The 18013-nt window shown below is 31.5% G+C and overlaps 1 protein-coding gene across 16 annotated transcripts in view; it reads left to right on the forward strand.

The window, feature by feature from the left end:
* The window catches only part of LOC132739885 (troponin I-like), an 89433-nt gene that overhangs the window by 25092 nt on the left and 46328 nt on the right, over window positions 1–18013 (forward strand). For 13 of the 16 annotated variants that reach the window (XM_060727720.1, XM_060727721.1, XM_060727722.1 and 10 more), the window contains exon 2: window positions 10326–10417. In XM_060727720.1, the coding sequence (XP_060583703.1) occupies window positions 10326–10417 (92 nt within the window). Of the gene's footprint in view, window positions 1–6019; window positions 6156–10325; window positions 10418–18013 lie in introns of those variants that run through there. The other 3 variants (XM_060727712.1, XM_060727716.1, XM_060727719.1) reach the window with 3 other exon arrangements.

An 18013-nucleotide genomic window follows, 5' to 3' on the forward strand; every position in this document is an offset into this window, starting at 1 on the left:
TATACATGTATATTACATGACATGTAAAACAAAACTTTGATTATACAAAAAATGTTCATTATTTTGATGCTAGATTTCAGGCAACTTATTGAATTGTGTTGATTTTTCTTAAACTTTATTTTGATGGCAGAATTTAACTTCAGGCAAATTGACCATGTTGACATATTTCAAGCACTAACTTAATGTAGTTATTTGATGGCAGAATTTTATTTCAGATAATCCATGTCTTAAATTTTATAGCCCATTTCTGGCAATTTTGTGTCTTAAATAGTAATACGTTAATTTCAGGCAAATTGATTTCTTTATCTTAATGACATTTAGAAGTATCTGTATAGCTTTATGATGTTGATAAATTACTCTACAGGCAGGATTATAACAGAGTTTACTGTAAAATTTTTTTTTAAGGCAATGGTGTGCCTGAAGTTTGAAGTTTCTGTAAGTTTATTTCAGGCAACTTGAAGGTTATATTCGTTTATCTAAGACAATTTGAAGTCATTGTTAAGTTATTCAAACCACTAAGAGTTTATAAAGTTTATACAAGTTAACTTCAAGTTTGATGTTCCTTCAAACTTTAAAGTTTATGTTAGTTGTTTTCAGTATCCTGAAGTTTATACTTTGATGGTGGAATGGCAATTTGAAAAGTTTTATTAAATTATAGATTTCTTGGTTTTTCTAAGACATTTTGAAGTCATTGTTTATTTATTCAGCCCACTAAGAGTTTGTAAAGTTTATACAAGTTAAATTTAAGTTTGATGTTCCTTCATTTCTAGCAACTTAAAGTTTATGTTTATGTCTGGTGTTTTTAGTATAAAGGTAAGTCTATACTTAGATGGGGGAAATGCAATTGTTAGTATTACTAAATGATAGATTGCTCAGAAGAACATTAGAGGAATTACAGAAATGATAGCTCAAAAATATGATATGCAAATATTCAAGTTAATTTAGCATGGCAAAATATGCAACATAGCAAGATAAACAACACTGCAAAATATGTTACTGTAACAAAACAAATCTTAAAAATTGATAGGTCTAGTTCATGGATGATGTTGTCGTGTTGTCAATGAGTGTTTTTAAACAAAGCTAATTACGGATTCTTTAAGTGAAGTCAGTTAAATTTATTTGATACAGTAGCATAGATTAAATCACTGTCAGCAAGTATCAGATTCCATCTAAATAAGTTAACAATATTTTCAGTTTGCATTTATTTTCATCACAGATGATATATGAAAGGGGAGCAGTATCCTTAGCGGTTAAGATGTCTGCCTCTCAACCCAGGGATCATCGGGTTCAAGCCCTAACCGGGCCATGACCATGTTCCTTCATATGCACCAGTACTGGTTAGTTCCAGGAAGCAGACTCAATAGTGATTAATAAGTTTAAAGAACTTGTTTTGCATTGAGCTTAAATAATAATGTAGTTATAAGTTAAAGAACTTGTTTTACAATCAAGCTAAAATAATTCTGTTGATATTACAAAGTTCTGCTGAGTTATTTCCACTTCATACAGAGTATATAAATGACAACATATTCTTCCGTTTTTATCCTTTCATTTTAAGAGTATATACTTTATATTCATTATCTCTGAAAATCATATAAAATTCATGAGGTAAAATATACAGAGAATCCAGTAAAAGTGGCAAGTGTACTTCTGTTTGACATGAGTGATTGTCACATGAATGAAGAGTATGATATATAAGCCCCTACCACCTGTTCTGCCATATGCTCAAATTGTAATTGAATATGTGGTATTTATAAAATAGTACTAATGTCTTACCTATATTGAAATTAAGTATTGTGATTGACAGATTAGGTTGGCAGATGTAATTAATTGAATACTGCATCATTTCTTAAAGGTACATTATACCTCAGAAATAAATATTTTTTTTATTTCTTTAGAAAGGGCAAACATGAATTTTATAATGTTTAAGTAACGATTTTAGAGCATGTTAGATGCTTGTTTCCTGAAGTAGTGATACATTTATGTGAAATAATTTGTCATAAAAGTAGCAAAATATAAACAAAGTGGTATTTTGACTTTCATATATAATATTACTTTAGTAAATGTCAAAAAGCAACAGAAGAAAAGATGATTCAGGTAATTAGCCAATGAGTAACTTTTGGCAAAAATATAAAAGTACATCAAAAATAAAAAAACTTGAGAAATAAAAATAAAGCCATTTCTGGGGCATATTGGGTCTTTAATGTAGTAGGTATACTCTTTGAAAGATTTAAATCTTAACCTACTGAATTTCTTAAACAGCTTTATCAAGCTTTGACCATCTTCAATTTTTGGATGTCATGGTAACAAATTTAAGTTGGTCAGGCAACAGTATAATGAGCCTGGTCAGACTTGCATTAAAGGCTCAAGGAGGTAAGGGTTATATCCCTTTTTCAGAAGGAATCACCCTTTTTCCAGATTTTGTTCTTAACAATAATTCTAGGTGTCAAGTGCTGGGTGGCAGCAAGAGTTGCCCCATACTTCAGTGTTGTTATATTTTTCTGGTTCTTCAGGATCATTAATTTCAGCATGTTAATATTGAAGATTGCATACTACTTAAACTGGTGCTAGAGGGCATGAAAGATATTGCACTTTTACATTATCTCTGATGAACAGACTTGATCAAACCTTAAGTCTTCAATTTTCATATAATGTGGTTGGGATCTACCTGGTTTCCAGATTTGTATAATGTACTTATAATGCAGGTGGTGTAGTCATGGCCTGGTACTCATATATGATGGATGATTTTAATGTTGAGATATATTCTAGTTTTCAACTATCATTGCAATGCAATTACTCATCATTCACCAGATGTAAATATCTTTTTCATGACAATAATTGTTACTTCTCTAGAGAGAGAGAGCGCTTGATTAAAATAATTGTTGCATGCTGAGATGTGGGGAGATGTTTTGCACTTTTTTTTCCCATAAATTTTTAATACAGTAAATCTTATGCTGAAGACCACATCTGAATTGCAGCTTTAAATATATAATAAATTCTGTTGCTAATGAATACACATTTCACATTCCATTTTGGTGAACAGTCATGCAAGACAATTCTTACACATATTCTGCAGACGGCTACAGAATCTAAGGTCTTAACAAGTAAGGTCAAGGTCACAGTTTAACTCTCTAAGATGAAATGAATAAATATCATACCAAAAGTTTATCATTTTATGTATTTTATGAAACTTGGACAGTACTCTCAGTGCTTTGATTTTTAAACAGAGGAATGCTGAGTATCCTAATTTGTAAGTGTAGAATAAACTTGAATCTTTAATTAAAACACTGAGAGCATCCTGGGCCTTTAAAGATGAGGACATTGACAGGGTAGCGCTTGTTTGTTTAATGATAGCAGAACCAGGAGATTGCTCATGAATTAGAAATTTTAATTGTATGAAAATTGTGACAGTAAGTACTTGAATATAGAGGTACTGATTATGAATATATGTACTGATTAAACATTAAGTTTATAGTGCCAAGATAGCAAAACTAGTAACTTAATCATAAGAGTTATTATAATAAGAAAATTCAATAGACAACATAAATGTGATAGTTTAGGCAGTGTAAATGCAGTTGCTTGGGCAACATTTATGAGGTAAATCAGGCAACACAACCTTTATGTGGTAAATCAGGCAAGACAACTTTAATGTGGTAGATCAGGCAACACAATGTGAATGTGGTAGATCAGGCATTGTATTGTTATTGTGGAAGATCAGGCATTGTATTGTTAATGTGGTTGATAAGGCAACACAACATGAATGTGGTGGATCAGGCAACACAATGTGAATGTGGTAGATCAGGCATTGTATTGTTATTGTGGAAGATCAGACAATGTATTGCTATTGTGGTTGATAAGGCAACACAATGTAAATGTGGTAGATCAGGCAACACAACATGAATGTGGTAGATCAGGCAACACAATGTAAATGTGGTAGTTCAGACATTCCTCACCGCTGTGGGTTGGAATCCTGACAGGGTCTTTGGATTCTTTCATGTGAGGAAGCTATCCAGCTAGCTTATGGAACGTCAGTGGTTCTACTAGGGTGTCCGTTCGTGCCTGAAATAATGCACGGAGGGGCGCCTGAGGTCGTTCTCCACCAGTAAAGCTGGAACTTCGCCAAATGACCTATACTGTGTCAGTGTGACATAAAACCCAATAAAAAAAAAATGGATCAGACATTGTATTGTTTATGTGGTTGATAAGGCAACACAACATGAATGTGGTAGATCAGGCAACATAATGTAAATGTGGTATATCAGGCATCCTATTGTTAATGTGGTAGATCAAACAACACAATGTGAATGTGGAAGATCAGGCAACATAATGTAAATGTGGTAGATCAGGCGACATAATGTAAATGTGGTATATCAGGCATCCTATTGTTAATGTGGTAGATCAGACAACACAATGTTAATGTGGTAGATCAGGCAACACAATGTGAATGTGGAAGATCAGGCGACATAATGTAAATGTGGTATATCAGGCATCATATCGTTGATGTGGTAGATCAGACATTGTATTGTTAATGTGGTTGATAAGGCAACACAACATGTATGTGGTAAATCAAGCAATGCATCCTTAATGCGGTAGGTCACACAACTCTTAATGTGGTAGATCAGGCAACGCAAGGTTAATGTGTTAGATCAAACAAGCATCGTTAATCTTGTAGATTAGCCAATGCAATATTAATCTGGTGGATCAGACAACACAACATGAATGTGGAAGATCAGGCAACACAATGTTAGTGTGGTAGATCAGGCAATGCAAGGGTGATGTGGTAGATTTCACACCATATTATGGTGTTGTCATACTGAAAAGATTGAACTTTTGTAGAAAAATAAGATAATGGTTATTTTATGAAAATGATCAAAAATAAAAACTATATATTAACATTTATTTGAACTTAGAATATGTTAAAAGAAACATTGTAAGCAAACAAATCTTTAAAGAAGGTGGGTGTCACTGACCTCCATTGCTCATTTGTTCTTCATGCTAATTTTATGTCCACATCAATGTGGTCAATTTTCATATATCATACATAAGCTGATCTGTTGCCTAGAAAATAAATGTTATAGTTTAGATCTTGTTTTTGCTTATACTTCATAACACATTAATCTGGTTTAGTAGAACACGTCTGTCTGTAGATGAAAGGGAACTGAGAGAGGCTGAGATATATTAGTTAAGTACCATTCAGCACATTTTCTCTTTAACCCTTACCATTCTATATATCTTATCTTTCAATCTGGACAAGACCATTCATCATTTTTAGGGAAAAATTCAAAATCTGTATGGACTGAATAGTGAGCAGTGCAGACCATGATTTCATGGCCCAACTGATCACATTGGAAGATTCTGTAGCTGTCAGCAAGCTAAAGAAAGAGCTCAACTTTCTTAAAAAATTGAAGTGACATTTGACTGGTTTTGGAAGTAGCGGCAATATGGTTAATCGGCAATTTGGTTAACCGGCAATATGGCTTAATTTCGTGGATTGACCAGAATCCACAAAGAAAACTTACAGAAAGTAGTGCTCAACAAAAAATGATATTTTTGCTGTAGATGTTTGAATTCTTGTGTAATTAACTTCCCTTGTTTGTAAGTTTATATTATCTCTCATTTCTAAGCTTAAAAATCTTTAAGTAATTATTCTTTAATATATATTTTCATGCAGCAACTTCATCAAAGCATCTTTCAGTGATTAAACATGTTCTTAACTTGAGTCATAACATTTCAATCAAGCAAGTAGTATGCATATATACATGTATTTATATAGATTCACTTGATTTCCATTGAAAGAAATACAGTTCAACAGTGAATCAGTGATTGACCTGGCTAAATGTAAACAAAATATAAACAAAGAAATCTCTGATGAAGAAATAGCCCTCAAGTATCCTGCACATATACATTGCCTTGAATATTCTAATGATTGAAGTATGCTAAACTTTCTAGTTTGGGAGAAATTGCTTATCTTAAGCCTGGTTCACTGAAAATTCTGATGTATAAAAACTTTTTCCAGCCGAGATAAAAAATTTCTCAGAGAGAAATCTAATGTGAAATAACTGAGTGGCAAGAATTTTTCCTAGTCTGATTTATTGTGCAGTGGAATTTATAGGGTTGGAGTTTAACTTTGAACTGGGAAATAAATTGAATAAAAATAAGTGAGTATTTTCATTTTGGACTAATAGTGAAGGTAATGATATTGAAGTGTAATTAAAGCAGGAATCTGAAATTAGTTTATGATAATAATATGGATTTTAAAAACAATTTTAATCATCATTATAGTTTATGTAAAGTGTTACTAATTTAAGAACCTGATGCTAATTTTAGAACGTGAATTGATCATTATTTAATTTTAATGGTTATAGATTTGTGAACTTTTTCAGAAGCTTGGATAAGGCTCAACATAACAGGTTATGGAAATTAATTAATTGATATAAGGAGAAGTAAAATAGCTTTATTGAAACTTTAAGATTTTTTATTTGAAATTGTCTGTTATGTGAATCATTTGCAATGTTTGTGTAGTTAGGAGAACTTCCTTTATGTCAGACTTTGTTTTGTAAGTTTTTGTGTGTGTTTTATTTACTTTCATTCAGTCAAGAATAGATTTTAATTGAAAATTTCTTCCTTGAAATAAAAGGTTACCATGTATTCCATATTTATTTTTGTCATTTTCAGCTTCATTTTTCAAAGAAAAAAATCGAGCTATTGTTTTGACCATCTATTTGGCATTGCTTAACCTTTTGCGAAGGTGCATTTTTCCAGAAACTATAAAAGATATTCAATTCCAACATGGTATAATTGTTCACTATAATAACTGTTAGAACATCCTTGGCTAAAAGGGATTAAGGGCCGAAAAGTTGTGATTGCGCTTTCACAAAATCTGAATGCATTCCATAAAATGTGTCATGCTTCAGCGTGGACGCCAATGAATGTTATATCATAAGGGCAGATAATCCTTAAATACTTTTTTGTAAAGTTATGCCCCTTTTACTTAGATTTTTCCCCTTTTGTTAAAATCCATTTCTCATTTCAACTACCAAAGTTAAGGTATTCAATTTAAACTTGGAATATTTAATTGGATTGCATTTCTGAGGTCAATAGAGGCCTATGTAATATTTTCTTCAAGGTACATTTTTGCAAAGATATTCACCTTGAACCTAATAATACCTTTTCATATCTAAGAAACAATAAAAAATATTTATTCTAAACTTTAAATACTTGTTTACTAAAAAAATGTTGTATTCTTTTAATCTGTCAAAGATATTTACCTTGAACTTGAAAATTTGTTCACTATAAAGGGCAGGGAAGGCTCTCAAAACACTGGCAGAATTTATTTTAATACACAGCTCTGTCAAAACTGTCCATATACTATATGTTGTGCATCTGTGAAGCCAAAAATTTCTCTTACTAGCTAAACATATTCTGCTAAAGGAACACCTTTGAGACATTTGTGAAAGTTTTTTGGTAAAATAGTGGTCAAAGATCACTGATGAAATAGTGGTAGAAGATCACTGATAAAATAGTAGTAGAAGATCACTTATGAAATAATGGTACCAGATAATGTAAAAGATCACTGATGAAATAGTGGTACAAGATCAGTGATGAAATAGTGATAGAAGATCACTAATGAAATACTAGTAGAAGATCACTGATGAAATAGTGGTAGATCACTGTTGAAGTAGTGGTAGGAAATAACTAATAAAATCGTGGCAGGAGATCACTGATAAAATAGTGATAGAGGATCACTGATAATAATGGTAGAAGATCACTGATGAAATAGTGGTAGAAGATCGCTGATAATAATGGTAGAAGGTCTCTGATGAAATAATGGCAAGAGATCACTGGTGAAATAGTGGTAGAAGATAACTGATAATAATGGTAGATGATCTCTGATGAAATAGTGGTAGAAGATTACTGATAGAATAGTGGTAGAAGATCACTGATGAAATAGTGGTAGAAGATCACTGATGAAATAGTGGTAGAAGATCACTGATGAAATACTGGTAGAAGATCACTTATGAAATAGTGGTAGATCACTGATGAAATAGTGGTAGAAGATCACTGATGAAATAGTGGTAGAAGATCACTGATGAAATAGTGGTAGAAGATCACTGATGAAATACTGGTAGAAGATCACAGATGAAATAGTGGTAGAAGATCACTGATGAAATGATGGTAGAAGATCACTGATGAAATAGTGGTAGTAGATCACTGATGAAATAGTTGTAGAAGATCACTGATGAAATACTGGTAGAAGATCACTGATGAAATACTGGTAGAAGATCACTGATAAAATAGTGGTAGAAGATCACTGATGAAATAGCAGCAGAAGATCGCTGATGAAATAGTGGCAGTAGATCACTGATGAAATAGTGGTAGAAGATCACTGATGAAATAGTGGTAGAAGATCACTGATGAAATAGTGGTAGAAGATCACTGATGAAATGATGGTAGAAGATCACTGATGAAATAGTGGTAGTAGATCACTGATGAAATAGTGTAGTAGATCACTGATGAAATAGTGGTAGAAGATCACTGATGAAATAGTGTAGAGATCACTGATGAAAATAGTGGTAGAAGATCACTGATGAAATAGCAGCAGAAGATCGCTGATGAAATAGTGGCAGTAGATCACTGATGAAATAGTGGTAGAAGATCACTGATGAAAATAGTGGTAGTAGATCACTGATGAAATAGTGGTAGTAGATCACTGATGAAATAGTGGTAGAAGATCACTGATGAAATACTGGTAGTAGATCACTGATGAAATAGTATCAGTAGATCACTGATGAAATAGTGGTAGAAGATCACTGATGAAATAGTGGTAGGATATCACTGATGAAATAGTGTCAGTAGATCACTGATGAAATAGTGGTAGTAGATCACTGATGAAATAGTGTCAGTAGATCACTGATGAAAAAGTGGTAGAAGATCACTGATGAAATACTGGTAGTAAATCACTGATGAAATAGTGTCAGTAGATCACTGATGAAATAGCGGCAGAAGATCACTGATGAAATAGTGGTAGAATATCACTGATGAAATAGTGGTAGGATATCACTGATGAAATAGTGGTAGAAGATCACTGATGAAATAGTGGTAGGATATCACTGATGAAATAGTGGTAGAATATCACTGATGAAATAGTATCAGTAGATCACTGATGAAATAGTGGTAGAAGATCACTGATGAAATAGTGGTAGGATATCACTGATGAAATAGTGTCAGTAGATCACTGATGAAATAGTGGTAGTAGATCACTGATGAAATAGTGGTAGTAGATCACTGATGATATGTGGAAGTAGATCACTGATGAAATAGAGTCAGAAGATCACTGATGAAACAGTGGTAGGATATCACTGATGAAACAGTGGTAGAAGATCACTGATGAAATACTGGTAGAAGATCACTGATGAAATACTGGTAGATAATTGATGAAATAGTGGTAGTTAAAAATCACTGATGGAATAGAGGTAGAAGATCACTGATGAAAAAGTGGTAGTAAATCACTGATGAAATAGTGGTAGGATATCACTGATGAAACAGTGGTAGAAGATCACTGATGAAATACTGGTAGAAGATCACTGATGAAATACTGGTAGATAATTGATGAAATAGTGGTAGTTAAAAATCACTGATGGAATAGTGTCAGTAGATCACTGATGAAATAGTGGTAGTAGATGATCACTGATGAAATAGCGGTAGAATATCACTGATGAAAAAGTGGTAGAATATTACTGATGAAATAGTGGTAGGAAATCTGATGAAATAGTGGTAGAAGATCACTGATGGAATAGTGTTAAAAGATCACTGATGAAATAGTGGTACAGGATCACTAAGATCATGTACAGAAACTTGTAAATAGATCACTAATACAAGTATCTGAGATCGCAAGTAAAAATTGATAGGCTAAAAATGCAAGATATATTTGTAAAGGATCACTGGTAAAACAATCACTTATCAAAACTGGTCAATAGATAACAAGTCAAAACAGTTAAATGATCAATAGTAAAAACTGGTTTAAAGATCACTAGTAAAAACTGTAAAATGACCACTAGTAAGAACTGGTAAAAAAATCACTATTTATCATTAGTAATAACCGATAAAAAGATCACTAGTCAAAACTGGTAAAAAGATCAATTGTCAAAACTAGTAAAAGGATCTCTAGTCATAACTAGTTAAAAGATCACAAGTCAAAACTAGTAAAAGATCATAAGTCAAAACTGGTGTAAAGATCACTTGCAAAAACTATAATTATTTCGTTTGAAATTACTGGTCTATATAAACATACTTACATGTGATAAAAATTACGTTTTCATCTTTTACAGGTAGTTCTTCATTTCGAACCAGACACAATGAGTTCAATGTCTCTAGAAGAAAGGCGGGCGGAGCGACGTCGTCGAAGACAGATGGAAGAAGAGTAAGTCTACTTTAATTTACATGTAGAACCCTGCCATGTTTAATTTAGAGGGTGATATTTACAAATGTAAGAAAAAATATACAGTAGCTTAAAACAGTGGGGCTCCTTTAATATCTCTCTATTATTAAATATCGACAGAATTAAATATTGACAGAATTAAATTTAAAGTAGGACATATTCATTATACATGTGAAGGTGTTGAAGGGTGAATTAGGATATCAATGTAAATGTTTGGCATGATGGAGTAAGTACTGACTGTTACTTTAAGCCCCAAACATTCTATCTTGAAATAACACTTTTATGTAACATATTCCTAGAATACAACATTTATATTGGCAGCTAATTGCTAATTGGGACTAAAAACTTAAGTTTTGCAACTTTACCTTGCAATTTTTATAACAAACTCTTTAATATAATGTTTTTTCCTTAAATGTTTACTATTTCACACAATATTTACAGTAATCGTAAATCAGTAAATTGTTTGTGGGCGAAATCCTTAACTAATTTAAATTCATATTTTAGAAATGTTATATGGTTGGTCTGTTGTTGTAAAACTGTAATAACATTGTTGAAATTTTTTAGTGCAATTAAATCTTTTACTAATTTTTGTGCATGCTTTTAATTTAAAATAACCTTACACTGTGATAAGAAGAATGTCTTTTTATTCTTTTTCCTTTCCTTTATAATAACATGTTTTGATATGATATTATCTGATGAAGTTAAGATGTTGCATGTATCTTATTAAGACATCAGTCCTCAAACTTTGTAAGAATATATACAAGGCGTATAATTATGAGGCCGTAAAAAATGGCTGCTTAACAGTAGAAAAATTCTTTAAAATTATGCAGTTTTCCCTGTATATTCAATTAAATCCAAGTTTTTTCTTTCTCTTTTGTAAAAATACCTTTTAAATTACCAAATTTAAGAGATTAGTGGCCCTGCCTGAAGAAAATCGGATTAGATACACATTTGGCAGAGTTATGACCCTTCACTCACTTCAAACTAGTATATATTGATGTTAAAACAATTATGTATGTTTCATATTGCAAAAAGTACATAGGACATAGAGGATATTGAATGAGTGTAAGTTCAATACTAAATTTATTGCACGAGTTGAATAAAATAATAATATGCGAGCCTCTGGCGAGTATAATATTATTTTATTCAACGAGTGCAATAAATTCAGTAATGAACTTACACGATTTTAATGTTCTATTTATCACATACCCAAAATAAAGACCGTTTCAAGTGATTCATTGACGCGCCTATAGTATAACGCTAACATTTAGCGCGTCTTTACACTATGATTGTATAACGCTAATGACGTCACGTCAAAATATATGCACGGCCGTGCAATACCATATTAACGGAGTCGCAAAATCGGCACGGGTGTGTGATAAAATTACGTATGTTTCATTTCGCAGAAAGTACATAAGACAATTAAGTGTGTTTTACATCACAGAAAGTACAATAAGATAATGATGTGTGTTTTCACATCATAGAAAGAAGATAGCAGAAAATACATATGTACATGTAATACTCCAGTCAGACTACTGTATAGCAGATTAAACAACCATCACAAAATACAAACTATTCTGACACTTTTACATTCTTTAGATTTATATCATGTTACTGAAAGATGATAAAATCACATATATCAAACATTATCTAGCATGGTTTATAATTTCATAAAAAAAACCATGCAAAGCAAAACTGAGCCGTTTTAAAGATGACAAAATTTAAAAGATAGAATTAGTAATGCTTGCGTTAGGGTAAAATCGTTTTAAGTAAGGAACATTAAACTTGTATTCAAATTTCTTAACTGTATTTTAAAGCTGTTACTCATGATTTAATCGTATTCCTCCTCAATAAAGATGACTCAAAATATGATTTACTTCATACAGATGTGGAAAGATAAACATTATAAGTCTTGAAATCTTATATTTGATAATGTTTTTTTTTTTGCTGACTGAAATTAAATTTCAAAAGTTTTTGTTGCGGAAAATTAACAGTTAAAACTAGTTTTGCATTGTAGTAGTACATGCCCATTCACTTTTCATAACTGTCCTGATTTACTTGCGATACTTGCATTTTTCAGCTGACCCATTAAAAAATGTTCATAATAAACACTAAGATAATTATTTGGCAGAATGGACTTAATACATTTAATGTACAAAAAATCATGTTTTTTGACATGCCAAATTGGTTTAAACATATTTATTAAAGCTTGATTGCGAAACAAGTTCTTGTGACTTATATTAATCTTTTTCGAGTCCGCGTCCTGGAACTAACCAGTGCTGGTGTCATATAAAGAAACATGGTCGTGACCCGATTATGGCTCAAACCTATGATCCCTGGTTGAGAGGCAGACACCTTAACAATGCCAAATTTTAATTGTATGATATATAAGCTTTTCCGTTTCTTCTAGAAATCATTTTGTTTATTCTACTTGTATTAAAGATACTGTAGATGTATCAGCACTTTTCCAGGGATTACATTATACATCTGTTCACCTTTAATCTAGTAATGAAAAGGTCATCAAGTACAGTAATTTATCTGAGATGTTAATCTTTCTTAGCAATCTAATGCTTAATTAATTCTGGTCAAAACATGTCTTCCTGTCATATTTTTGTAAACAGCAGGAAAAAAAAAAGATTATTTATACTTACATGTTTTCATTTTTATCTGAGCATATAATTAATATCTTCAATAAAAAACACATTTAGAGAAAGCTGTGGATGACAGAATAAACATTTGTCCAGAAATCATGTCTTACCATTATTCCCATCAACTTTTATCATTTTATTAGCCTGACCAATCATAATTAAGCTTTTTTTTCATGTTAGCCAATCAGAGGTCTTGATATATTTACTGCTCGTCACTGCAGTACTCTGTAATAGGTAATGTCCTTGACGGTGGCATATAAAGTTTCTGTTTTGCTTGTCAGACGTTCTGGCAGAGGAATCATAACACATTGTATTCATTGTTCCATGAGGCTTGGGACAGGATATCTGTACTCGACACAACAAAAACACTCTTAGTATTGGTCCTATAATATCCATTTCTTCTCATAATTTAATACATATCCAGATTTTTATCTCTCTGAACTTATAAAATTCAATTTGTTTGCTATACAGGTGTTCCTAGATTTTCAGCACAACAACTGTGCAAGCAGTTTTTAATACAAAACTATTAATAATTTTTTGGCAAGGAAATTGCTATATGTATGTACTCTTTGTTGTTATATTAATGCTTTTCCAGTCTGTTAGTGATAATATGTAAACCCCCTCTTGTTACCTTTTCGTCTAATAGAAAACAAAGCTTGTAGTCTCATTACACATTATTTTTTATGACAAGTATGATGGTAGGAATCTTTCGGGGGATAGATGGTTTTCAGGATTAGCTTATTTGCTAGAAGATTGGAACTGACTTAGTGCTCCACGTTTTCTTTCCCCCCTCCTCTTTTCTACTTGTGTTTCGATTCAGTGTGTATAGTGTGCTTGTGAAGACATTTGAGTCTCTGAATTTTTGGTGAGTGAAAAAAAAAATTGGATTTTAATCATAATATTGACTATTAATTAATTAATCAATCGAAAGTGGATTATATTTAATATGTTATTTTTTTTAAATTTGGTTTTATCTCAATGCAAGAAGATTATTTAATTGAATTAAAAGATAATTTTTAACAAAATATTAAAAAATGGATTACTTCTAAATGGAGTTTTTTCTTTAAAAAAAATGGGTGTATTAAGGAATGATAAAATAGAATTGTTGAATTTATTTTAAAAAACAGTGTGCTGTTGGATACTTGGTGCAAGTAGACCATTCACTGGGAATATTAATGCTGTAACACATTGATCAGGAGTATATGTTTTTAGATCTTATAATTTTTACTGAAATTATATTTTGCCATTAAAGGAACTCCACTGAGGTCCAAAAGTCTAAAAAAAAAAAAATTTCTTACATAGATCAGCTGGCGAACTTTAATAGAAATATTTATTAATGATTATTGAGAAAGAAATACTTTTAAAGCCATAATTTTGTGCTTATCTTTCATGCAAATGCTTTTCACTTGTACATGTATGTCATTTTCTATTGGAAAAACTGAGAGAGCGCATGATCTAGAATTTTGCATACAACTTAGTCTAGACCTACATCAAATGGAACATAAATTTTGAAAAAAATATTTCCAGTCCAGTTATGTCATAAAAACCTCAGTGAAGTCCCTTTAACCTGCTAAATTTCTTTAATGGAGTTGCCTTGTTTTAAATATGGGATGGCTCGTTTGAAGTATAGGAATTTCAGTATCAAAATTCCATGGGTATAGAGCCTGGACAGGATGCATTGATGTACAGGCTGGTCGGGCTCTATAGTGATTGACAAAGGCTTATTTGTTGCAGATTAAGTGTTAAACTTTTTTTTTTTGTCATTGAGTTGCTTTAATTATTTCTGCAAGTCATTTTGATCAGAAAAACACATTGAGCAGGTAAAACTTTGAAATCATAGGGGACAGGATAGTCCTTAAAGGGCCAGTTACACAGACGGTCCGTCCCCAATCGGTCATTTAATTATAAATTTACTCGCTGTTATGATCGGTTGTCATGCATGATTTTATTTCTGGTTTTTATGTGTAAACGGCCATCGGTGACAGAAAGCAAACTCAAACGGGGTTGGATCGGTGATAAAAATGCTGAAATACTATCGGTTTTTATCGTTTGTAAATCGGAGCTAAATCGGGCGTAACGCTGATGGTGTTTGATAGCTAGTCATCAGAGGTTAAACACTTTCCGTCAGATATGGCCGGTAATTCATATTTGGTTATCTTTGTCCGATCGGCGATATCGGTGATTAAGAGCTTGCCTATCTCGTGATATAAGTTGCTGTCGGTTATTAAAATTTTGTAAAATATTTTCACCGATCGAGAATTTTAAACATGTTTAAAAATCCCAATCTGTAATTTTTCGCCAATAAAACTTATCTTTCCCCAATAGTTGATAGGTGGAAAACAGGTGACCAATCAGGTGATATCGGTGTTTAATACGTTGTCATGGGTTCACTCCATGATTTGGCTAAAAAACTACCGATCAATCACCGATGGCTCTGTGTAACTGGGGTGTAATACTGACAAAATAACTATCTTTTTTCTGTATGAAAACTGAATTTTATATTTTGAAAGTAATAGTCAGCATTAAAGGGACTCCACTGAGATTTTTTGACATTGTGGGACTGGAAATATTTTTTCGAGATAAATGTTCCAATTCAATATGTGTATGATTTATGTATCCATTGAAGAAATTCTGTAGAAATAATAAAAGAAGATATTTATATATTTACATTATAATTTAAGACATCTCAATTCATTTTGATATATTAGAATAGTATGTTGACATATTACTTGTTTTAATGATATATCATTATTGTAGTTTATGTAATGTTGAGTGTCAATATAAGTTACTGTTCTTGATGAACAGATGTTTAAACATTTACAATGACAATTTTGATAAAGTAATTGCTTAAATATGTTAGTATAATATGTCAAACATCGAAACATCATTATCAAGTTAAACAAAAAGAAAAGAAAAGAAAGAAAGTTTTAAACCAAATTTTGAAAATAGGCCAACTTAACAACAGAACTCAGACATAAGAAATAAAGCAAAAAAGAAACACATTTGATTTAGAAATAAAGCAGACACAGACATGAAAAAAATACACATTTCAAAATGACTAGGCTTAAGAAATTTTATATAAAACAAAGAAACAGACATAAATAAAACAGACCATTAAAAATAACTGAAGCAAAGAAATGACAAAACTTAAGAAACAGACATAATGAATGAAACAAAGAAAAAGACATTAAAAAATAAAGCCATGAAACAGACATAAGAAATTAAGTAAAAAACAACAACCAAGAAACAGACATAAAAAATTAAGTAAAAAAAAAACAACAACCAAGAATCAGACATAAATTAAGTTAAAAAAACACCTACAAACAGACATAAGAAATAAAGCAAAAAAAAAAAAACAACAACAAAGAAACAGAGATAAGAAATTAAGTAAAGAAAAAAAAACCAAAGAAACAGTCATAAGAAATAAAGATAAAAAAAACAACCAAGAAACAGACATAAGAAATTAAGTAAATAAAAAAAAACAACCAAGAAACAGACATAGGAAATAAAACAAAGAAATGACAGGCTTAAAAAACAAGGCAAAGAATCAGTTTAAAGGGGAAAGTAAACAAAGAAAAGAAGTTAAAAAATAAAGCAAGAAAAAGGCATAAGAAATAAAATAAAGAAACAGACATAAGAAACAAAGCGTTAAACAGACATAAGAAATAAACTAACAAAATAAAGCCAGGAAACAGACATAAATAAAAAAAATATATGACAGGCTTATAGAAGTAAAGCAAGAAAAGACAGGCTTTAGAAATAAAGCAAAGAATCAGATTTAAGAAATAATACAACTGAAGATTTAACTAACTTAAGAAATAAAGCAGAGAAACAGACTTAAGAAACAGAGCAAAAGAAATGACAAACTTAAGGAATAAAGCAAAAAAAAATAAACATATTAAAGGAATAAAGCCAAGAAACACACATAAAATATAAAGCAAATAAAATAATAGTCATAAGAAATAAAACAAAAAAAACAAACAAACAAAATAATCAACAAATGTCTGATACAAGTAAAGTAAAGCAAAAGAAAAAGACATCAGAAATGCAGCAAATAAATAGATATAAGAAATAAAAGCAAATTATCAAACACAAGAAATAAAGGAAGCGTAGCTAAGTGGTTGACACGTCAGACTAGTAATCTAAGGAATGCTGGCAATGTGTGTTTAAACACATCAGGGGCAAGCTGTTTTTTTTTCATGAGCAAGAAACTTTACACTCATTGCTTAGTACTTTTTGGTTCCAGAGAGGGATTCGAGAGTGTTTCAATAAGCTTATAGCTTCCAACACAATAAAACTAAAATAAATTTGTATGACTAAACAAGGAGTAGGAACCTGATTTCAGAAACAAAACATTAAAGCATCTTGGCATTGAACCTCTTGGTGAAAAGGGTGATGAAACTACTGACAATATGACTAAATGTGAGGGATTGAGGAGGATTGACCTTACATGAAAGACTGAGCAAACAATCATTTTAGCTAAAGAATGAAACAAAAGTAGACATTAATGCCAGGGACATCTTGAGTCAATCTACTTTGCTTGGTTAGGAATTTTGGCTTGCCTAGTTATTTGTTGTTTTCCTTGAAGATATGTTCTGCATTCATCAAGGACTTAATTGACAGCATTGTGTCTGACATAAACCTAAACTCTCATTTATTCTTCCAGAGAAATGAATTAGCTGTTACTTGTCCCTAAGGGTACTAAGCTGTAAATTCCTTGATAACTGCTACCTGGATATATATTCCAGAAGTGTATTGATAAAAGCAGTAAAATATGTAAAAGATAAGCTGCTTATAGAAGCCCTGCACATCTGAACTGCAAACATTTTGTTATATATGCTCATAATATATGACAGAAAGCAAGATTTTATTACTCCTTTCAGATACATAAATTGATATTCACTGGTCTCATTTCCCTGAGTTTTAAGAC

This window comes from Ruditapes philippinarum, unplaced genomic scaffold (genome assembly GCF_026571515.1).
Source record: "Ruditapes philippinarum isolate M1 unplaced genomic scaffold, ASM2657151v2 ctg706_1_1_1_1, whole genome shotgun sequence".
NCBI lineage: Eukaryota > Metazoa > Mollusca > Bivalvia > Venerida > Veneridae > Ruditapes > Ruditapes philippinarum.